Source organism: Leucoraja erinacea, chromosome 24, assembly GCF_028641065.1.
Source record: "Leucoraja erinacea ecotype New England chromosome 24, Leri_hhj_1, whole genome shotgun sequence".
Lineage (NCBI taxonomy): Eukaryota > Metazoa > Chordata > Chondrichthyes > Rajiformes > Rajidae > Leucoraja > Leucoraja erinaceus.
In genome coordinates this window covers 29669454-29690968 of record NC_073400.1, presented here as the reverse complement: position 1 = coordinate 29690968, position 21515 = coordinate 29669454, and the positions used below count along the sequence as shown (strand labels likewise).

The window sequence follows — 21515 nt, the reverse complement described above, 5'->3', positions numbered from 1 at the left end:
TTTGGACCTCAAGGGGTCCAAATGACAATTAAATGTATCTTGTATCTTGTATCTTGTATCAGACAGACATCAGATGAGAATTCCTTACCACAGAATTGCAGACAGCATTATATTCTTCTTCTTTGTGACCGATTCCTTTCTTCCCTAAGGATGATAAAGAAATAGATTGCAGTAATACGACTAAAAATTAATCCGTTGCAGTACATATTTTAATGAATAGTTGTCTGCAGTGTGTTTTGACATTTGCAATAAGCAAGTCGACTGAAAGGTAATTTTTTTCTTTAAAGCAGCACAGTGGTGCAGCGGTAGAGTTGCTGCTTTACAGCGCCGGAGACACGGGTTCAATCCTCATTGCGGGTGCTGTCTGTACGGAGTTAGCACGTTCTCCCCGTGACCTGCGTGGATTTTCTCCGGGTGCTCTGGTTTCCTGCCACACTCCAAAGATGTGCAGGTTTGTACGTTAATTGGCTTCTGGAAATTGTCCCTTGTGTGTAGGATAGAACTAGTGTAGGGGGTGGTCGCTGGTTGGTGAGGACTCGGTGGGACGAAAGGGCCTGTTTCCACGCTGTATCTCCAAACTAAACTAAATTAAACTAAACCAAACTCCAAAGATGTGCATGTTTGTAGGTTAATTGACTTCTGTAAATTGTCCCTTGTGTGTGGGATGGAACTAGTGTACGCTGGTTGGACTCGGTGGGCTTATGGCTGTATCTCTAAACTAAACTAAACAGCAAGAAAACATTATATCTCAGAAGATGTCCCTTTAAAACACATCCAAGCACATCATGTGTCACTGTAGGATTGCTATTTTTTTTTAAATGTCAGCCTGTCTTTAATCCACCTGAAAACACCAAAATGGCTCCTCTTGCTCTTGGTACTGATTTAATAATTCAGTAAATGAATAATTGAACCATACTGTGGTGATGGAGGATGGACTTGAATGAATGTCACACACACAGGACCTATTTTATCACTCCTATGATTGGAACGTTATGTTACTGTCCTTGTGCATACTTGTGTCTTGTATGTACAGCATTGTATATTGTTCTCTGTCTATTGCTCGATTCGAGTCTGTAGTGTCAGGGCATATTCTTATTCATTGTTCGTCTCGAGTGCAGCCTCTCCATAGATTCCTGCAGGTGTCAGCTGGCGTTCAGCTGGTGACACTGTGAGCCAGAGGTTGGGGGGGTTCAAATCCCACTGCCATATGAGTCGAACACAAAGATCGTGTCTAACCATTCAGCGTGGAACTCAAGCACTGAATTATTGTTGGAGATGCTGTCGGATGAGACAAGTAACTTAGGCTTTCCCTGTTCTCTCTGAAGGGTCTGTTAAGCTGCTGCATGCAAGAATTTCATTGTTCTGTTTTCAATATATTTGATAATTAAATACTCTTAACTTGGCTTGAGGATATATGAGGTCGTTAGCCAAGGTGAATTGATTACTATTTGCCCCACATGATCCATGTCCTAATTTTATTGAAAACACAAATAATCTGAGTATTAACACATCAGTTTGCATGTTTTCCCCGTGACCGTGTGGGTTTTCTCCGGGTGCTCCCGTTTCCTCCCTAAACTTTAGAAGGATGAGAGGGTGTCTTATTGAAACATGGAAGATTATTAAGGGATTGGACACACTAGAGGCAGGAAACATGTTCCCTATGTTGGAGGAGTCCAGAACCAGGGGCCACATTTTAAATATAAGGGGTAGGCCATTTAGAACGGAGATGAGGAAGTAGCTATTCCTGAACCTGGTCGTTGCAGTCTTCAGGTTCCTGTACCTTCTACCTATAGGTATCAGGGAGATGAGTGTGTGGCCAGGATGGTGTGGGTCCTTGATGATAGTGCCAGCCTTTTTGAGGCACCGACTGCGATAGATCCCCTCGATGGCAGGGAGGTCAGAGCCGATGATGGACTGGGCAGTGTTTCCTACTTTTTGTAGTCTTTTCCTCGCCAGGGCGCTATCGTCTGATCTATCGTCATCAAAAAGACAGCCAACTACATCAAAGACCCACACCATCCTGGCCATCTCACCACTGCCATCGGGAAGAAGGTACAGGAGCCTGAGAACTATAACTAGAACTTGGGAATGTGAGGAGCCATCTTGGGGAGCAGCTGCTAACCAGCAGCCGTCCGTTTACTTTGCTTTTTTTAAAATAAAATATTTTTAGTAAGTCCTGTGTTTCGTCCGTTGGAGAAATTGACTTTTTAATGTGGGGGGTTGGAGGCAATTTTACTTCTAGGTCCCTACCTGGTCGGTGAGGCAGCTTTTTCTCTGGGCTGCCCGTCGACCGGCCTCGTGGCCTACCAGCAGGCTTGGAGCGCCGTTTCCTGGCGGGGACTGCCCAGCACCTCGGCCTCGGTGGTGGCGCAGCGCCGGGGCGCTGTCGCGGAGCGGGCGGTGCCTTGTCTGGGTCGCCGTGCTGGAGCTCCGGTGAGCTGTGTCCGCCGTGTTCGACACCTCCGGGCTGCGGGTCTGCAGAGCGGAGCAGGCGGCGCCGAATTCAACATCGGGAGCCTGGGAGCTCCAGGCCGGCGCGGCCTTGTCGGCTTCGGAAGCCGCGGTCTCCAGCTAGGAAGCGGCCGTTCCAAGTGGCCCAGCCGCTGAGAGGACTCTCCCGACGCTGGGGCAAGATCACACGGTGAGAACGGCCAGAACATCGGGCCTCCGTAGAGGCAATTGCGGTGGCCTCAATAGGCCTGACTTTGGGTGAACTTGGGGTTGGGGACTGGACATTGTGCCTTCCCCCACAGTGGTATCCATTGTGGGGGGATGATTTTTTTTTGTCTGTAAGTAATCCTGTTAGTCTTTGTGCAAAGATGGCTGTCGGAAGGGAGAGTGGACGTTGGCGCGCTTTAGCTGCCGCTGCTCTCTTTTTCACATTGTGTTTTTGATTTTTTGTTTTTGGACTGAATTCTGTTTTTAATTTGTGTTTCTGTGATGTCTTTATTATTTATTTTATTCTGATTATACGTTTTTTATTCCTGTTAATCTCTGTAAGGTGTCCTTGAGATTTCTGAAAGGCGCCCAAAAATAAAATTTATTATTATTATTATTATAACGTCCAGGTTCAGGAACAGCTTCTTCCCTGCAGCCATCAGGCTATTAAACACTACAACCTCATACACTCTGAACTACAATAGACTATTATTATTATTATTATTGCACTGTTATTGTTTGGGGTTTTTTTTCTGAGTTTTTGTTATATTATTTATTATGAATACATATTCTGTTGTGCTGCAGTAAGAATTTCATTGTTCTATCTGGGACATATGACAATAAAACACTCTCGACTATTGTAGGGTTAGAACTGAAGGAATGGGAGAGGTTTCTGGAGAATTCCACATTTCCCTCTTCAGCTCATCCACTGGATGTAGAAAGTTTTCTCATGTACAAATGGAATGTTTAAAGTTGCGTCACTTACCCGCTGCGGAATATTTCCTGCATTTTATGACAAAAACAGCAGTAACAATCAAAACAATCAAAACTCCAAATATGCTTCCCAGAAGAATGGATATATTTACGGAACTGTGGGAATAAAATAAAAGCAAAATTTAATTATCCCAAGCCAATTTTCATACTTGTTGTTTCTTACGTTTTTCAATTTTCTATTCCCATTTCTGTTAGATCATGTCATAAATGACAGGAGCAGAATTAGGCCATTCGGCCCATAAAGTCGACTCCGCCGTTAAATCCTGGCTGATCTATCTCACCCTCCTAACCCCATTCTCCTGCCTTCTCCCCATAACCCCCGACACCCGTACTAATCAAGAATATATCTATCTAATTCTGCCTTAAAAATATCCATTGACGTCCTCCACGGACTAAAGAAATTCCTCCTCATCTCCTTCCTAAAAGAACGTCCTTTATTTCTGAGGCAATTACCTCTAGTCCTAGACTCTCCCACTAGTGGAAACATCCTCTCCACATCCACTCTATCCAAGCCTTTCATTATTTTGTATGTTTCAATGCGATACCCCCTCATTCTTCTAAACTCTTGCGAGTACAGGCCCAACGCTGTCAAACGCTCATTCATAACTCACTCATTCCTGGGATCATTCTTGTAAACCTCCTCTGGACCCTCTCCAGAGTCAGCACATCCGTCCTCAGATACGGTGCCCAAAATTACTCACCATGCTCCAAAAACGGCCTTACCAGCGCCTTATAGAGCCTCAGCATTATATCTCTGTCTTTGTATTCTAGCCTTCTTGAAATAAATGCTAGCATTGCTAGCATCTGTTGCTAAAACCACTGATGTTTGCGGGATGCAGACCCCCAGACACTAACTATATACCCAACACCAGGTACATACACAAGTCACATGGGGACATGAACGATGTGGAGGTTTGCAAACTGCTAAAGCTGAAGGGAGACAGAAGGAACTGCAGATGCTGGAATCTTGAATAAGATGAAAAGTGCTAGAGCAACTCAGCAGGTCAGGCAGCAACTGAGGATAGACAATGGATAGACAATGTTTTGGGTCAAGATCAGCTTTAGTAAAGCACAAAGTGCTGGAGTAACTCAATGGGCCAAGCTGCATCTGTGGAAGGAATGAATTGGCGATGTTTCAGGTTGGGACCCTGCTTAAGATTGAGACACAAAGAACTGCAGATGCTGGAATTGAGAGTAAGTTACCGTAGTAACTCAGTGGGTCAGGAGACACGTGGAACCCCAAAACTGCAGTCTTGACCCAAAACATTGTCTATCCATTGTCTATCCTCAGTTGCTGCCTGACCTGCTGAGTTGCTCCAGCACTTTTCATCTTATTCAAGATTCCAGCATCTGCAGTTCCTTCTGTCTCCATTCAGCTTTAGATGTTTGCAAACCTCCACATCGTTCATGTTCCTACGGAAACACAATTGAGCAAGTTATTAGAGAGCAATCAAGAGAGGAAGCCCTGAGTAATATTCACCCTTAGAATGAAGTTCCCCCTAGGAATCTACATGAGCGGCAACTCAGTTTAAATATAGAATCATATTTACACCATAGTTTGTTGCAGGTTGTTATACTTCCTATTTAAAACTTTATTTTTATTTTCAATTGGCAATAAAAGAGTAACTGAAAGTAACATGGGGAAGTTCATTTTAAAATAGCTTGTGGTTTGGGCCAATACCAGAGGTGAGTGGTTTAATTTAGTTTAGAGATACAGTGCGGAAACAGTGGAGGCAGATGGAATGAAAGTGTTCGAAGGGGAACCAGGTAGATACTTAAACACGAAAAGTTTGCCGGGATCCGTGGAGAGTGAAGGATAGTGAGACCAACTGGGTTGCTCCAACACAGAGCTAGTAGAGATTAGATGGGCTGAACAGTCATTTCCTAAGATGTTTTACACCATCCAAATATGAGGAAGGACATTATTGCCATAGAGGGAGTGCAGAGACGGTTCACCAGACTGATTCCTGGGATGTCAGGACTGTCTTATGAAGAAAGACTGGATAGACTTGGTTTATACTCTCTAGAATTTAGAAGATTGAGAGGGGATCTTATAGAAACTTACAAAATTCTTAAGGGGTTGGACAAGCTAGATGCAGGAAGATTATTCCCGATGTTAGGGAAGTCCAGGACAAGGGGTCACAGCTTAAGGATAAAGGGGAAATCCTTTAAAACCGAGATGAGAAGAACTTTTTTCACACAGAGAGTGGTGAATCTCTGGAATTCTCTGCCACAGAGGGTAGTTGAGGCCAGTTCATTGGCTATATTTAAGAGGGAGTTAGATGTGGCCCTTGTGGCTAAGGGGATCAGGGGGTATGGAGAGAAGGCAGGTACGGGATACTGAGTTGGATGATCAGCCATGATCATATTGAATGGCGGTGCAGGCTCGAAGGGCCGAATGGCCTACTCCTGCACCTAATTTCTATGTTTCTATGTTTCTATGTAATAATCCTGCGATTCTGTAATCAGTTAGTACAACAAATTGATATTAGTTTAGGTTACACAAAAACGCTGGAGAAGCTCAGCGGGTGAGGCAGCAAATATGGAGCGAAGGAAATAGGCGACGTTTCGGGTCGAGACCCGAAGGGTGTCGACCCGAAACGTCGCCTATTTCCTTAGTCTAAAAAAAGGGTCTCGACCCGAAACATCACCCATTTCCTTCGCTCCAAAGATGCTGCTTCGCCCACTGAGTTTCTGCAGCATTTTTGTCTATCTTCGATTTTCCAGCATCTGCAGTCCCATCTTAAACATTAGTTTAGGTTAGTTCGGTTTGGCGATAGAGTATGGAAACAGGCTATTCGGCCCACCTAGTTCGTGCTAACCAGCCATCATCCATTCGCACTAGTTCTATGTTATCCCACTTTCTCATCAACTCTCTACACACTAGCGACAACTTACAGAAGCCAATTAACCTACACACCTGCACGTCTTTGGGATGGTAGAGGATGCCGGAGCACGCAGAGAAAACTAAAGGGGTCACAGGGAGAATGTACAAACTCCGTACAGACAGCACCCGTAGTCAGGTTCAAACCCGGGTCCCTGGCGCTGTGAGGCAGCAACTCTACCACTGCACCACCGTGCTGCTGCAGGAGATGCTTGGCGCTTTCATCCATGCATTAACAGCAACAGCTGCACAATCCAAATCATTGCAGAGTTTTGGATGCAAGTACAAGCTTGTATTTTCTCCACTCTTTCATCAACAGTCTCATCTGGGCATTGATATTGAGCGGGTTCCATGGCTGTGGTTGAAATGTGGCTTGTAAAATGGAATTTGCTTCGTGATGACTGATCTGGGCCAATTTGTTTCAACGAAGAAGATCCACTAAAAGCATTATCATTCCATTCTCTTATTAGTGCTCTTGCGAAGGCAAAAGTGTCTAATATTTTGCACACTGTTTTCAACACTTGGTCAACACAGCTAATATAACTGCAGCACTCAAAGTTCACTAAAGGTCAAATCAGCGGGAAAATGTATCAATTTTGTTGATTGCGTGACATAGATTTGTCACGGAAGTGGTTGCGAAAGTGGGATAACGTCGGAGCTAGTCTGAACGGGTGATCAATGGTCAGGGTGGACTTGGTGAGTTGAGGAGCCGGTTTCTATGCTATATCCCTAAACTAAATCTTCAAGGCTTTGTGGGATAAGAAGTAAACTGACACCAACAGTAATCATGCCAGAGGAAGTTGAATTGAATAGTTTATTGTCACATATAACAAGTCACAGTGAAATTCTTGGCTTGCATACCCATGGTATGCGATTAGTCACCAGGTAAAGGGCACTGACTAAGTTACAAAGTATTTGAGGTAGATACTACAACAACAACATTTAAAAGACAGTTGGACAGGTACAGCACGGTGGCGCAGCAGTAGAGTTGCTGCCTTTCAGCGCCAGAGACCCAGGTTTACGGGTGCTGTCTGTACGGAGTTTGCACGTTCTCCCCGTAACCTGCGTGGTTCTCCCCGTAACCTGATTCTCCGCGATCTTTGGTTTCCTCCCACACTCCAAACACCTACAAGTTTGCAGGTAAATTGGCTTTCTAAAAAATGTAAATTGTCCCTAGTATGTGTAGGATATTATTATGTGGGGATCACTGGTCGACACGGACTCTGTGGGCCGAAGGGCCAGTTTCCACACTGTATCATTAAACTAAACTAAGGTACATGGATACGGGCATTTGGATTGGCTTATCGGATGTGCGACACTATGACAACCAATTCTGTTTATTTATCTATTCCACTGTTACCTTTGATTTCCGTGATGAGCTGTTTCCTGAAGTTCAGGAGATATTGTAGGTGGTTGTGTTGTTGGATCTGAAAAACACATTTCGCACATTTACACTTTACAGTTTGTATACGTTTACATCCAACACATTGTTTATATAGAGATAACATTTTGTCTTTGGCCTTTGGAAAAGTTGAACAACCATTCTGTGAAGGAACCTACACAGAGTTTATTGTGGCATGGTCTGGTTTAGTTTAGTTTAGTTTAGAGATATAGCATGGAAACACCATGGCCTCGCTGTGTCTACGCCGACCATTTGTGACGTTTGTGACCAACAGTTTCTGACGACTATAATTTGACCATAGATTCATAAATTGTAATAAAAATCTGAGTATTTCTTATTTAAAAGCATTATATCAGTCTTTTCTAATAAGGAAAGACACAAAATTATAGAAACATAGAAACATAGAAATTAGGTGCAGGAGTAGGCCATTCGGCCCTTCGAGCCTGCACCGCCATTCAATATGATCATGGCTGATCATCCAACTCAGTATCCCGTACCTGCCTTCTCTCCTGATCCCCTTAGCCACAAGGGCCACATCTAACTCCCTCTTAAATATAGCCAATGAACTGGCCTCAACTACCCTCTGTGGCAGAGAGTTCCAGAGATTCACCACTCTCTGCGTGAAAAAAGTTCTTCTCATCTCGGTTTTAAAGGATTTCCCCTTTATCCTTAAGCTGTGACCCCCTTGTCCTGGACTTCCCTAACATCGGGAACAATCTTCCTGCATTATCTTAGCGGATTAGGCAACATCTCTGGATGGATGGCGACGTTATGTGCCTGCCTTCTCCCCATATACCTTGACTTCACTAGCCTCTGAGCTCTATCTAACTCTCTCTTAAATCAATCCAGTCACTTGGGCACCACTGCCCTCTATGGCAGGTTCTGGACACCCAACATTGGGAACATTGTTCCTGCATCTAGCTTGTCCAATCCTTGTATAATTTTATATGTTTCTATAAGATCCCCCCCATCCTTCTAAACTCCAGCATTTCTGGAGAAAAGGAATAGGTGAAGTTTCGGATCGAGACCCTTCTCCAGAGATTCTGCCTGACCTGCTGAGCTACTTCAGCATTTTGTGTCTTTCCTTAGTAAACCAGCATCTGCAGTTCCTTGTTTCTACGCCCCATTTGGTCTGAGTATATGGGAACATCTCATTAGGAAGAAATTAAGATTGATCTTACCTTCTGTAACGTTCAGTCGCACTGGAACCATTCTGTCATAGCCGAATTGCACAATGCCGCACCAGTAAAGCCCACTGTCATTGGCAGAGAGTTGGGTCACTTTAGTGATAAATTCTCCAGCAGTTTGGTTGTCCACCATTCTTATTCTATCGTCAATGTTTTTATGTTGGTTTGTAGAATTGGCCAGAACACTGCAGGATTTCCAATCAGAACCCTTGCACCAGTACTTTTCATGATACTTGTAAGATGCATGATACTGGCATCTTATGGTAACGGCTCCTCCCAAGGTCCCGGACACTAGCTTCGGCCCAGTTAATGCAGCTGTAAGTACAAAGCACAGTTGGCAATTACTCAGATTCCAGCAAAACGCTTGGAGGTCATCAGAGGATGAGCACTAATGTCTTATTTTGTTTTTTTCTTTGTACTGTCTTCCTTCGTTTTACGGTCGTGGAGTCACAGTCACTGTCGTGGAGTTCAGTTACGGTCGTGGAGTTCAGTGCAGCGCTGAAACCGGCCCTTCGGCCCACCCTCATGGCCGACCGAAGCAAAGATCTTATAGCTCCGCTATAAGGGGGGCGGGTGCTTTGGGTGCGACCGCACTCCCATTTTTTCCAGAGTAAAAAAAATTCAGAGGGAAAAAAAAAATACACGAAATTCTGGTTCCGGCCCGCGGGATGATTTGAAAAGTAGATTTGCGACCATCCGCGCCTGCGCAGTGGGGGGCGGGGGGGAGCTGGTGACAAACGACGCATAATGACGCCGTCTCTCCGCGCGTGCGCAGTGGGCGGGATCAGATCGCCGCCATTTTAAATGCAACGCCTCGATGCTCCGGGCCTAGTCTGTGTGAGTAGAACCGTGGAATATTGCGTTGCGTTGCGGCGGGAGGTGGGGGGGGAATCTGTTTGTTTTATATCGGGGTTTTAAACTACCCTCGAAGGGTCCAATCCGACCCGCGGGATGATTTGGGGGGGAAAAGGGAGATCCCTCGTCGCTTGCCCGCGCTCCACCCCCCCCCGCCGGGCCCTCGCACCTCACCATCGCCTTAGTTTATCGGAGTGAATGACGGGCCCCGCACTTCGTTCTGCACCCTGCCTGCTGAGTGCCACTACGCCAACGGCGATAACCGCTTTCAAAACAAACCCTCCATGCCGAGGAGGGAGGGAAGGAGGAAAGAAGGGATGCCTCCTTCCGCCGTCTGAAGCAATGATACTAGAGGAGCCTCCTTTAGTATCTTTGCTCTGAAGCACCTGCACCGCTCGGCCCCGCACCTTCCTGTTTGCCGGCGGAGGAGTGGAAGCGGACCAACTACCTCCCCCTTTGGCGGTGGGCAGGGAGGGACGGGCTGCGGGGCGATGATGCCGGTGTTGTCCGAGGAGCGCTGACCTTCCTCCTCTGCCCCTTCCCCCTCTCTCTCTTGTACGCCCCCCCGCCCTTATCCTGGGACCAACCCTCTCCACCCCACACTGATTCAAATTCCCCATATATTCAGTCCTCACTGCCACCCCCTGTGTTCCCCTCCCCATCTACCCCCTGTGCTCCCCTCCCCATCTACCCCCCCCCCCCCCCCCCCCATCTATTTATCCTGCACCGGTCTTCCTAGCCACCTCGCATTGATTATCCTGCACCCCCCCCCCATCCTACACTGGTCCCCCAATTCATCCTGTACTGACCCCCTTCCCATCCATCCTGCACTGTCTTTCCCCATTCATCCCGCACAGACCCCCCCATCAACACTATGCCGACCCACTCCCAGTCATCCTGTACTGATCCACACATTCATCCTGCACTGATCCCCCCCCCCCCCATCCATCAGGTACTGATTACCCCATCTATCCCGTACTCCCCCACTGACATCTCCTGCACTCTCCCCTCACAATTTTATCTACTCAACCAATACGCACTAATCCCCCTGCCTCACTCCATCCATTCTGCACTGATTGCCTTCTCAAAGACCCCATCTATCCATCCCGCACCGACAATGACAATGTTTGATAATGGAATGCAGTCAAATGTGTTTTAATTCTTAATGTTACTATTTGTTTTAATCTATAATGATGGATTAATTAAATTGTGAACCAGTGAAACATTAAAACTGCAGTGTTCAATTGTTACTGCTACCGTGGCATTTTGACAACTTTAAACATATTGTCAAAAGAACATTTGCTGCATTTGAAGTCCTTTGGCCATCTCTTGTCAGTTAGTGTAATGTTTAACCTGTCAGATGGGTATAGTCGGTTTTAACAGCTGTTATCATAAAAATGTCCTTGCAACCTGTATATTTTGTTGTGGATAAATTATGTGGGAAGCGAGAGTATTTCTGTACCAATAGCAATAACGACCCATGCAATGGCCATGTCATGATAATTTTTGGTCCTTCACAGAAACCATGCTTGCATCAATCTGTAGTGTGCATGGTTAAGCATATATGTTACCATGGTCCAGGATTTATTGACACACGTTGATCATACGCTGAATAATCCAACCACATATTTATTTGGAAGTGGAAATAAATAATAGAAATTGCATTCATTGCAATGTGTAAAAAGAGTTAAGATACTGTGTTATAATTTTGCTGTATGTCATTGTGGTATATATCATGTCTTGATTGCTGAATATGTTGAATTGACAGGTGAATTGATCATGGGGAACAAGGACATGGCAGACCAATTGAATAACTACTTTGGTTCTGTCTTCACTAAGGAAGGCATAAATAATCTGCTGAAAATAGCAGGGGACCGGGAGTCAAATGAGATGGAGGAACTGAGTGAAATCCAAGTTAGCCAGGAAGTGGTGTTAGGTGGCAGATTAAAGGCCGATAAATCCCCAGGGCCAGATAGGCTGCATCCCAGAGTACTTAAGGAAGTAACCCCAGAAATAGTGGATACATTAGTGATAATTTTTCAAAACTCTTTAGATTCTGGAGTAGTTCCTGAGGATTGGAGGTTAGCTAATGTAACCCCACTTTTTAAAAAGGGAGGGAGAGAAAAAACGGGGAATTACAGACCAGAGGAAAGGCATTTTTGCCATAGAGGGAGTACAGAGAAGATTCACCAGACTGATTCCTGGGATGTCAGGACTTTCATATGAAGAAAGACTGGATAGACTCGGCTTGTACTCGCTAGAATTTAGAAGATTAAGGGGGGATCTTATAGAAACTTACAAAATTCTTAAGGGGTCGGACAGGCTAGATGCAGGAAGATTGTTCCCGATGTCGGGGAAGTCCAGAACAAGGGGTCACAGTTTAAGGATAAGGGGGAAATCCTTTAGGACCGAGATGAGAAAAACATTTTTAACACAGAGATTGGTAAATCTCTGGAATTCTCTGCCACAGAAGGTAGTTGAGGCCAGTTCATTGGCTATATTTAAGAGGGAGTTAGATGTGGCCCTTGTGGCTAAAGGGATCAGGGGGTATGGAGAGAAGGCAGGTACAGGATATTGATTTGGATGATCAGCCATGATCATATTGAATGGCAGTGCATGCTCGAAGGGCCGAATGGCCTACTCCTGCACCTATTTTCTATGTTTAGTTTGTGACTATTTGAAGCATAAATAATATGTGAATGCTTCATTGAGCATAATTCCGACTGTTAACTATGCACTTCATCCAAACACATTAATGCACGCATCATGCAAGCCGTCTAAAATGACTTCTTCCCGACCCGAAACATCACCTCTTCACGTTCTCCACCGATAGGCTCAAACAGCTGGAGTAACTCAGCAGCATCTCTGGAGAAAAGGAATAGGTGAAGTTTCGGATCGAGACCCTTCTCCAGAGATGCTGCCTGACCTGCTGAGCTACTTCAGCATTTTGTGTCTTTCCTTAATAAACCAGCATCTGCAGTTCCTTGTTTCTACACCCCATTTGGTCTGGGTATATGGGAACATCTCATCAGGAAGAAATTAAGATTGATCTTACCTTCTGTAACGTTCAGTCGCACTGGAACCATTCTGTCATAGCCGAATTGCACAATGCCGCACCAGTAAAGCCCAGTATCATTGGCAGAGAGTTGGGTCACTTTAGTGATAAATTCTCCAGCAGTTTGGTTGTCCACCATTCTTATTCTATCGTCAATGTTTTTATGTTGGTTTGCAGAATTGGCCAGAACACTGCAGGATTTCCAATCAGAACCCTTGCACAAGTACTTTTCATGATACTTGTAATATGCATGATACTGGCATCTTATGGTAACGGCTCCTCCCAAGGTCCCGGACACTAGCTTCGGCCCAGTTAATGCAGCTGTAAGTACAAAGCACAGTTGGCAATTACTCAGTCCAGCAAAACGCTTGGAGGTCATCAGAGGATGAGCACTAATGTCTTATTTTGTTTTTTTCTTTGTACTGTCTTCCTTCGTTTTACGGTCGTGGAGTCACAGTCACTGTCGTGGAGTTCAGTTACGGTCGTGGAGTTCAGTGCAGCGCTGAAACCGGCCCTTCGGCCCACCCTCATGGCCGACCGAAGCAAAGATCTTATAGCTCCGCTATAAGGGGGGCGGGTGCTTTGGGTGCGACCGCACCCCCATTTTTTCCAGAGTAAAAAAAATTCAGAGGGAAAAAAAAAATTACACGAAATTCTGGTTCCGGCCCGCGGGATGATTTGAAAAGTAGATTTGCGACCATCCGCGCCTGCGCAGTGGGGGGCGGGGGGGAGCTGGTGACAAACGACGCATAATGACGCCGTCTCTCCGCGCGTGCGCAGTGGGCGGGATCAGATCGCCGCCATTTTAAATGCAACGCCTCGATGCTCCGGGCCTAGTCTGTGTGAGTAGAACCGTGGAATATTGCGCTGCGTTGCGGCGGTGGGGGGGGGGGTGGGGGGAATCTGTTTGTTTTATATCGGGGTTTTAAACTACCCTCGAAGGGTCCAATCCGACCCGCGGGATGATTTGGGGGGGAAAAGGGAGATCCCTCGTCGCGTTCCCCCCCGCCGGGCCCTCGCACCTCACCATCGCCTTAGTTTATCGGAGTGAATGACGGGCCCCGCACTTCGTTCTGCACCCTGCCTGCTGAGTGCCACTACGCCAACGGCGATAACCGCTTTCAAAACAAACCCTCCATGCCGAGGAGGGAGGGAAGGAGGAAAGAAGGGGGAGGCCTCCTTCCGCCGTCTGAAGCAATGATACTAGAGGAGCCTCCTTTAGTATCTTTGCTCTGAAGCACCTGCACCGCTCGGCCCCGCACCTTCCTGTTAGCTGGCGGAGGAGGAGAGGCGGACCAACTACCTCCCCCTTTGGCGGTGGGCAGGGAGGGACGGGCTGTGGGGCGATGATGCCGGTGTTGTCCGAGGAGCGCTGACCTTCCTCCTCTGCCCCTTCCCCCCCCTCTCTCTCTCGTACCCCCCCCCCCCCCCCCCCCTTATCCTGGGACCAACCCTCTCCACCCCACACTGATTCAAATTCCCCATATATTCAGTCCTCACTGCACCCCCTGTGTTCCCCTCCCCATCTACCCCCTGTGCTCCCCTCCCCATCTACCCCCCCCCCCCCCATCTATTTATCCTGCACCGGTCTTCCTATCCACCTCGCATTGATTATCCTGCCCCCCCCCCCCCCCCTACACACTGGTCCCCCAATTCATCCTGTACTGACCCCCTTCCCATCCATCCTGCACTGTCTTTCCCCATTCATCCCGCACAGACCCCCCGATCCACACTATGCTGACCCACTCCCATTCATCCTGTACTGATCCACACATTCATCCTGCACTGATCCCCCCCCCCCCCCCCCATCAGGTACTGATTACCCCATCTATCCCGTACTCCCCCACTGACATCTCCTGCACTCTCCCCTCACAATTTTATCTACTCAACCAATACGCACTAATCCCCCTGCCTCACTCCATCCATTCTGCACTGATTGCCTTCTCAAAGACCCCATCTATCCATCCCGCACCGACAATGACAATGTTTGATAATGGAATGCAGTCAAATGTGTTTTAATTCTTAATGTTATTATTTGTTTTAATCTATAATGATGGATTAATTAAATTGTGAACCAGTGAAACATTAAAACTGCAGTGTTCAATTGTCACTGCTACCGTGGCATTTTGACAACTTTAAACATGTTGTCAAAAGAACATTTGCTGCATTTGAAGTCCTTTGGCCATCTCTTGTTAGTTAGTGTAATGTTTAACCTGTCAGATGGGTATAGTCGGTTTTAACAGCTGTTATCATAAAAATGTCCTTGCAACCTGTATATTTTGTTGTGGATAAATTATGTGGGAAGCGAGAGTGTTTCTGTACCAATAGCAATAACGACCCATGCAATGGCCATGTCATGATAATTTTTGGTCCTTCACAGAAACCATGCTTGCATCAATCTGTAGTGTGCATGGTTAAGCATATATGTTACCATGGTCCAGGATTTATTGACACACGTTGATCATACGCTGAATAATCCAACCACATATTTGTTTGGAAGTGGAAATAAATAATAGAAATTGCATTCATTGCAACGTGTAAAAAGAGTTGAGATACTGTGTTATAATTTTGCTGTATGTCATTGTGGTATATATCATGTCTTGATTGCTGAATATGTTGAATTGACAGGTGAATTGATTGATCATGGGGAACAAGGGCATGGCAGACCAATTGAATAACTACTTTGGTTCTGTCTTCACTAAGGAAGGCATAAATAATCTGCTGAAAATAGCAGGGGACCGGGAGTCAAATGAGATGGAGGAACTGAGTGAAATCCAAGTTAGCCAGGAAGTGGTGTTAGGTGGCAGATTAAAGGCCGATAAATCCCCAGGGCCAGATAGGCTGCATCCCAGAGTACTTAAGGAAGTAACCCCAGAAATAGTGGATGCATTAGTGATAATTTTTCAAAACTCTTTAGATTCTGGAGTAGTTCCTGAGGATTGGAGGGTAGCTAATGTAACCCCACTTTTTAAAAAGGGCGGGAGAGAAAAAACTGGGAATTACAGACCAGAGGAAAGGCATTTTTGCCATAGAGGGAGTACAGAGAAGATTCACCAGACTGATTCCTGGGATGTCAGGACTTTCATATGAAGAAAGACTGGATAGACTCGGCTTGTACTCGCTAGAATTTAGAAGATTAAGGGGGGATCTTATAGAAACTTACAAAATTCTTAAGGGGTCGGACAGGCTAGATGCAGGAAGATTGTTCCCGATGTCGGGGAAGTCCAGAACAAGGGGTCACAGTTTAAGGATAAGGGGGAAATCCTTTAGGACCGAGATGAGAAAAACATTTTTAACACAGAGAGTGGTAAATCTCTGGAATTCTCTGCCACAGAAGGTAGTTGAGGCCAGTTCATTGGCTATATTTAAGAGGGAGTTAGATGTGGCCCTTGTGGCTAAAGGGATCAGGGGGTATGGAGAGAAGGCAGGTACAGGATATTGATTTGGATGATCAGCCATGATCATATTGAATGGCAGTGCATGCTCGAAGGGCCGAATGGCCTACTCCTGCACCTATTTTCTATGTTTAGTTTGTGACTATTTGAAGCATAAATAATATGTGAATGCTTCATTGAGCATAATTCCGACTGTTAACTATGCACTTCATCCAAACACATTAATGCACGCATCATGCAAGCCGTCTAAAATGACTTCTTCCCGACCCGAAACATCACCTCTTCACGTTCTCCACCGATAGGCTCAAACAGCTGGAGTAACTCAGCAGCATCTCTGGAGAAAAGGAATAGGTGAAGTTTCGGATCGAGACCCTTCTCCAGAGATGCTGCCTGACCTGCTGAGCTACTTCAGCATTTTGTGTCTTTCCTTAGTAAACCAGCATCTGCATTTCCTTGTTCCTTGTTTCTACACCCCATTTGGTCTGGGTATATGGGAACATCTCATCAGGAAGAAATTAAGATTGATCTTACCTTCTGTAACGTTCAGTCGCACTGGAACCATTCTGTCATAGCCGAATTGCACAATGCCGCACCAGTAAAGCCCAGTATCATTGGCAGAGAGTTGGGTCACTTTAGTGATAAATTCTCCAGCAGTTTGGTTGTCCACCATTCTTATTCTATCGTCAATGTTTTTATGTTGGTTTGTAGAATTGGCCAGAACACTGCAGGATTTCCAATCAGAACCCTTGCACAAGTACTTTTCATGATACTTGTAATATGCATGATACTGGCATCTTATGGTAACGGCTCCTCCCAAGGTCCCGGACACTAGCTTCGGCCCAGTTAATGCAGCTGTAAGTACAAAGCACAGTTGGCAATTACTCAGATTCCAGCAAAACGCTTGGAGGTCATCAGAGGATGAGCACTAATGTCTTATTTTGTTTTTTTCTTTGTACTGTCTTCCTTCGTTTTACGGTCGTGGAGTCACAGTCACTGTCGTGGAGTTCAGTTACGGTCGTGGAGTTCAGTGCAGCGCTGAAACCGGCCCTTCGGCCCACCCTCATGGCCGACCGAAGCAAAGATCTTATAGCTCCGCTATAAGGGGGGCGGGGGGGGGGTGCTTTGGGTGCGACCGCATCCCCATTTTTTCCAGAGTAAAAAAAATTCAGCGGGAAAAAAAAAATTACACGAAATTCTGGTTCCGGCCCGCGGGATGATTTGAAAAGTAGATTTGCGACCATCCGCGCCTTCGCAGTGGGGGGGGGGGGCGGGAGTGGTGGGGGAAGCTGGTGACAAAAAGCGACGCAGAAGTGGGTGACAAAGACGCAGTAGCTAGTGACATACGACGCACAATGACGCCGGCTCTCCGCGCGTGCGCAGTGGGCGGGATCAGATCGCCGCCATTTTAAATGCAACGCCTCGATGCTCCGGGCCTAGTCTGTGTGAGTAGAACCGTGGAATATTGCGTTGCTTTACGTTGCGGGGAGGGGGGGTCTGTTTGTTTTATATCGGGGTTTTAAACTACCCTCGAAGGGTCCAATCCGACCCGCGGGATGATTTGGGGGGGAAAAGGGAGATCCCTCGTCGCGTGCCCGCGCTCCCCCCCGCCGGGCCCTCGCACCTCACCATCGCCTTAGTTTATCGGAGTGAATGACGGGCCCCGCACTTCGTTCTGCACCCTGCCTGCTGAGTGCCACTACGCCAACGGCGATAACCGCTTTCAAAACAAACCCTCCATGCCGAGGAGGGAGGGAAGGAGGAAAGAAGGGGGAGGCCTCCTTCCGCTGTCTGAAGCAATGATACTAGAGGAGCCTCCTTTAGTATCTTTGCTCTGAAGCACCTGCACCGCTCGGCCCCGCACCTTCCTGTTAGCTGGCGGAGGAGTGGAAGCGGACCAACTACCTCCCCCTTTGGCGGTGGGCAGGGACGGGCTGCGGGGCGATGATGCCGGTGTTGTCCGAGGAGCGCTGACCTTCCTCCTCTGCCCCTTCCCCCCTCTCTCTCTCGTACGCCCCCCCCCCCTTATCCTGGGACCAACCCTCTCCACCCCACACTGATTCAAATTCCCCATATATTCAGTCCTCACTGCCACCCCCTGTGTTCCCCTCCCCATCTACCCCCTGTGCTCCCCTCCCCATCTACCCCCCCCCCCCCCCATCTATTTATCCTGCACCGGTCTTCCTATCCACCTCGCATTGATTATCCTGCCCCCCCCCCCCCCATCCTACACTGGTCCCCCAATTCATCCTGTACTGACCCCCTTCCCCTCCATCCTGCACTGTATTTCCCCATTCATCCCGCACAGACCCCCCGATCCACACTATGCTGACCCACCCCCCATCATCATCCTGTACTGATCCACACATTCATCCTGCACTGCCCCCTGATCCCCCCCCCCCCATCCATCAGGTACTGATTACCCCATCTATCCCGTACTCCCCCACTGACATCTCCTGCACTCTCCCCTCACAATTTTATCTACTCAACCAATACGCACTAATCCCCCTGCCTCACTCCATCCATTCTGCACTGATTGCCTTCTCAAAGACCCCATCTATCCATCCCGCACCGACAATGACAATGTTTGATAATGGAATGCAGTCAAATGTGTTTTAATTTTTAATGTTATTATTTGTTTTAATCTATAATGATGGATTAATTAAATTGTGAACCAGTGAAACATTAAAACTGCAGTGTTCAATTGTCACTGCTACCGTGGCATTTTGACAACTTTAAACATGTTGTCAAAAGAACATTTGCTGCATTTGAAGTCCTTTGGCCATCTCTTGTCAGTTAGTGTAATGTTTAACCTGTCAGATGGGTATAGTCGGTTTTAACAGCTGTTATCATAAAAATGTCCTTGCAACCTGTATATTTTGTTGTGGATAAATTATGTGGGAAGCGAGAGTATTTCTGTACCAATAGCAATAACGACCCATGCAATGGCCATGTCATGATAATTTTTGGTCCTTCACAGAAACCATGCTTGCATCAATCTGTAGTGTGCATGGTTAAGCATATATGTTACCATGGTCCAGGATTTATTGACACACGTTGATCATACGCTGAATAATCCAACCACATATTTGTTTGGAAGTGGAAATAAATAATAGAAATTGCATTCATTGCAACGTGTAAAAAGAGTTGAGACACTGTGTTATAATTTTGCTGTATGTCATTGTGGTATATATCATGTCTTGATTGCTGAATATGTTGAATTGACAGGTGAATTGATCATGGGGAACAAGGACATGGCAGACCAATTGAATAACTACTTTGGTTCTGTCTTCACTAAGGAAGGCATAAATAATCTGCTGAAAATAGCAGGGGACCGGGACTCAAATGAGATGGAGGAACTGAGTGAAATCCAAGTTAGCCAGGAAGTGGTGTTAGGTGGCAGATTAAAGGCCGATAAATCCCCAGGGCCAGATAGGCTGCATCCCAGAGTACTTAAGGAAGTAACCCCAGAAATAGTGGATGCATTAGTGATAATTTTTCAAAACTCTTTAGATTCTGGAGTAGTTCCTGAGGATTGGAGGGTAGCTAATGTAACCCCACTTTTTAAAAAGGGAGGGAGAGAAAAAACGGGGAATTACAGACCAGAGGAAAGGCATTTTTGCCATAGAGGGAGTACAGAGAAGATTCACCAGACTGATTCCTGGGATGTCAGGACTTTCATATGAAGAAAGACTGGATAGACTCGGCTTGTACTCGCTAGAATTTAGAAGATTAAGGGGGGATCTTATAGAAACGTACAAAATTCTTAAGGGGTCGGGCAGGCTAGATGCAGGAAGATTGTTCCCGATGTCGGGGAAGTCCAGAACAAGGGGTCACAGTTTAAGGATAAGGGGGAAATCCTTTAGGACCGAGATGAGAAAAACATTTTTAACACAGAGAGTGGTAAATCTCTGGAATTCTCTGCCACAGAAGGTAGTTGAGGCCAGTTCATTGGCTATATTTAAGAGGGAGTTAGATGTGGCCCTTGTGGCTAAAGGGATCAGGGGGTATGGAGAGAAGGCAGGTACAGGATATTGATTTGGATGATCAGCCATGATCATATTGAATGGCAGTGCATGCTCGAAGGGCCGAATGGCCTACTCCTGCACCTATTTTCTATGTTTAGTTTGTGACTATTTGAAGCATAAATAATATGTGAATGCTTCATTGAGCATAATTCCGACTGTTAACTATGCACTTCACCAAACACATTAATGCACGCATCATGCAAACCGTCTAAAATGACTTCTTCCCGACCCGAAACATCACCTCTTCACGTTCTCCACCGATAGGCTCAAACAGCTGGAGTAACTCAGCAGCATCTCTGGAGAAAAGGAATAGGTGAAGTTTCGGATCGAGACCCTTCTCCAGAGATGCTGCCTGACCTGCTGAGCTACTTCAGCATTTTGTGTCTTTCCTTAGTAAACCAGCATCTGCAGTTCCTTGTGTCTACACCCCATTTGGTCTGAGTATATGGGAACATCTCATCAGGAAGAAATTAAGATTGATCTTACCTTCTGTAACGTTCAGTCGCACTGGAACCATTCTGTCATAGCCGAGTTGCACAATGCCGCACCAGTAAAGCCCAGTGTCGTTGGCAGAGAGTTGGGTCACTTTAGTGATAAATTCTCCAGCAGTTTGGTTGTCCACCATTCTTATTCTATCATCAATGTTTTTATGTTGGCTTGCAGAATTGGCCAGAACACTGCAGGATTTCCAATCAGAACCCTTGCACCAGTACTTTTCATGATACTTGTAATATGCATGATACTGGCATCTTATGGTAACGGCTCCTCCCAAGGTCCCGGACACTAGCTTCGGCCCAGTTAATGCAGCTGTAAGTACAAAGCACAGTTGGCAATTACTCTGTCCAGCAAAACGCTTGGAGGTCATCAGAGGACGAGCACTAATGTCTTATTTTGTTGTCTTGGTTTTTTCTTTGCACTGTCTTCCTTCTTTTTATGGTCTTGGAGTCCATAGAGTCATGCAGCGCTGAAAGCGGCCCTTCAGCCCAACCTATCCCATTAAAAGTGACATCCAGGCATACACAAATGGACACGGACATGCACACATACACAAATACACGTACGATACAAAAACATGCACATCACATGCATGGACACAAACACGCACATATGCATGCACATACACATGCCCTTCGAGCCAGCACCGCCATTCAATATATGATCATGGCTGATCATCCAGAATCAGTACTATATTCTTGATTTTCCCCCTTATCACTTGATTCTGTTAAGAGCTAAATCTAATTCTCTCTTGAAAACACCCAGTGAATTGGCCTCCACTGCCT

At 46.2% G+C, this 21515-nt stretch overlaps 1 protein-coding gene across 2 annotated transcripts in view; it reads right to left on the bottom strand.

Annotated features, from left to right (window-relative positions):
• The window catches only part of LOC129708885 (polymeric immunoglobulin receptor-like), a 29439-nt gene that overhangs the window by 4771 nt on the left and 3153 nt on the right, over positions 1-21515 (bottom strand). The window contains exons 2-8 of one of the 2 annotated variants that reach the window (XM_055654934.1): positions 20722-21042; positions 16742-17062; positions 12816-13136; positions 8900-9220; positions 7677-7743; positions 3425-3528; positions 89-144 (exon numbers count right to left, since the gene is read on the bottom strand). In XM_055654934.1, the coding sequence (XP_055510909.1) occupies positions 89-144; positions 3425-3528; positions 7677-7743; positions 8900-9220; positions 12816-13136; positions 16742-17062; positions 20722-21042 (1511 nt within the window). The remainder of the gene's footprint in view (positions 1-88; positions 145-3424; positions 3529-7676; positions 7744-8899; positions 9221-12815; positions 13137-16741; positions 17063-20721; positions 21043-21515) is intronic. The other variant, XM_055654935.1, reaches the window with a different exon arrangement.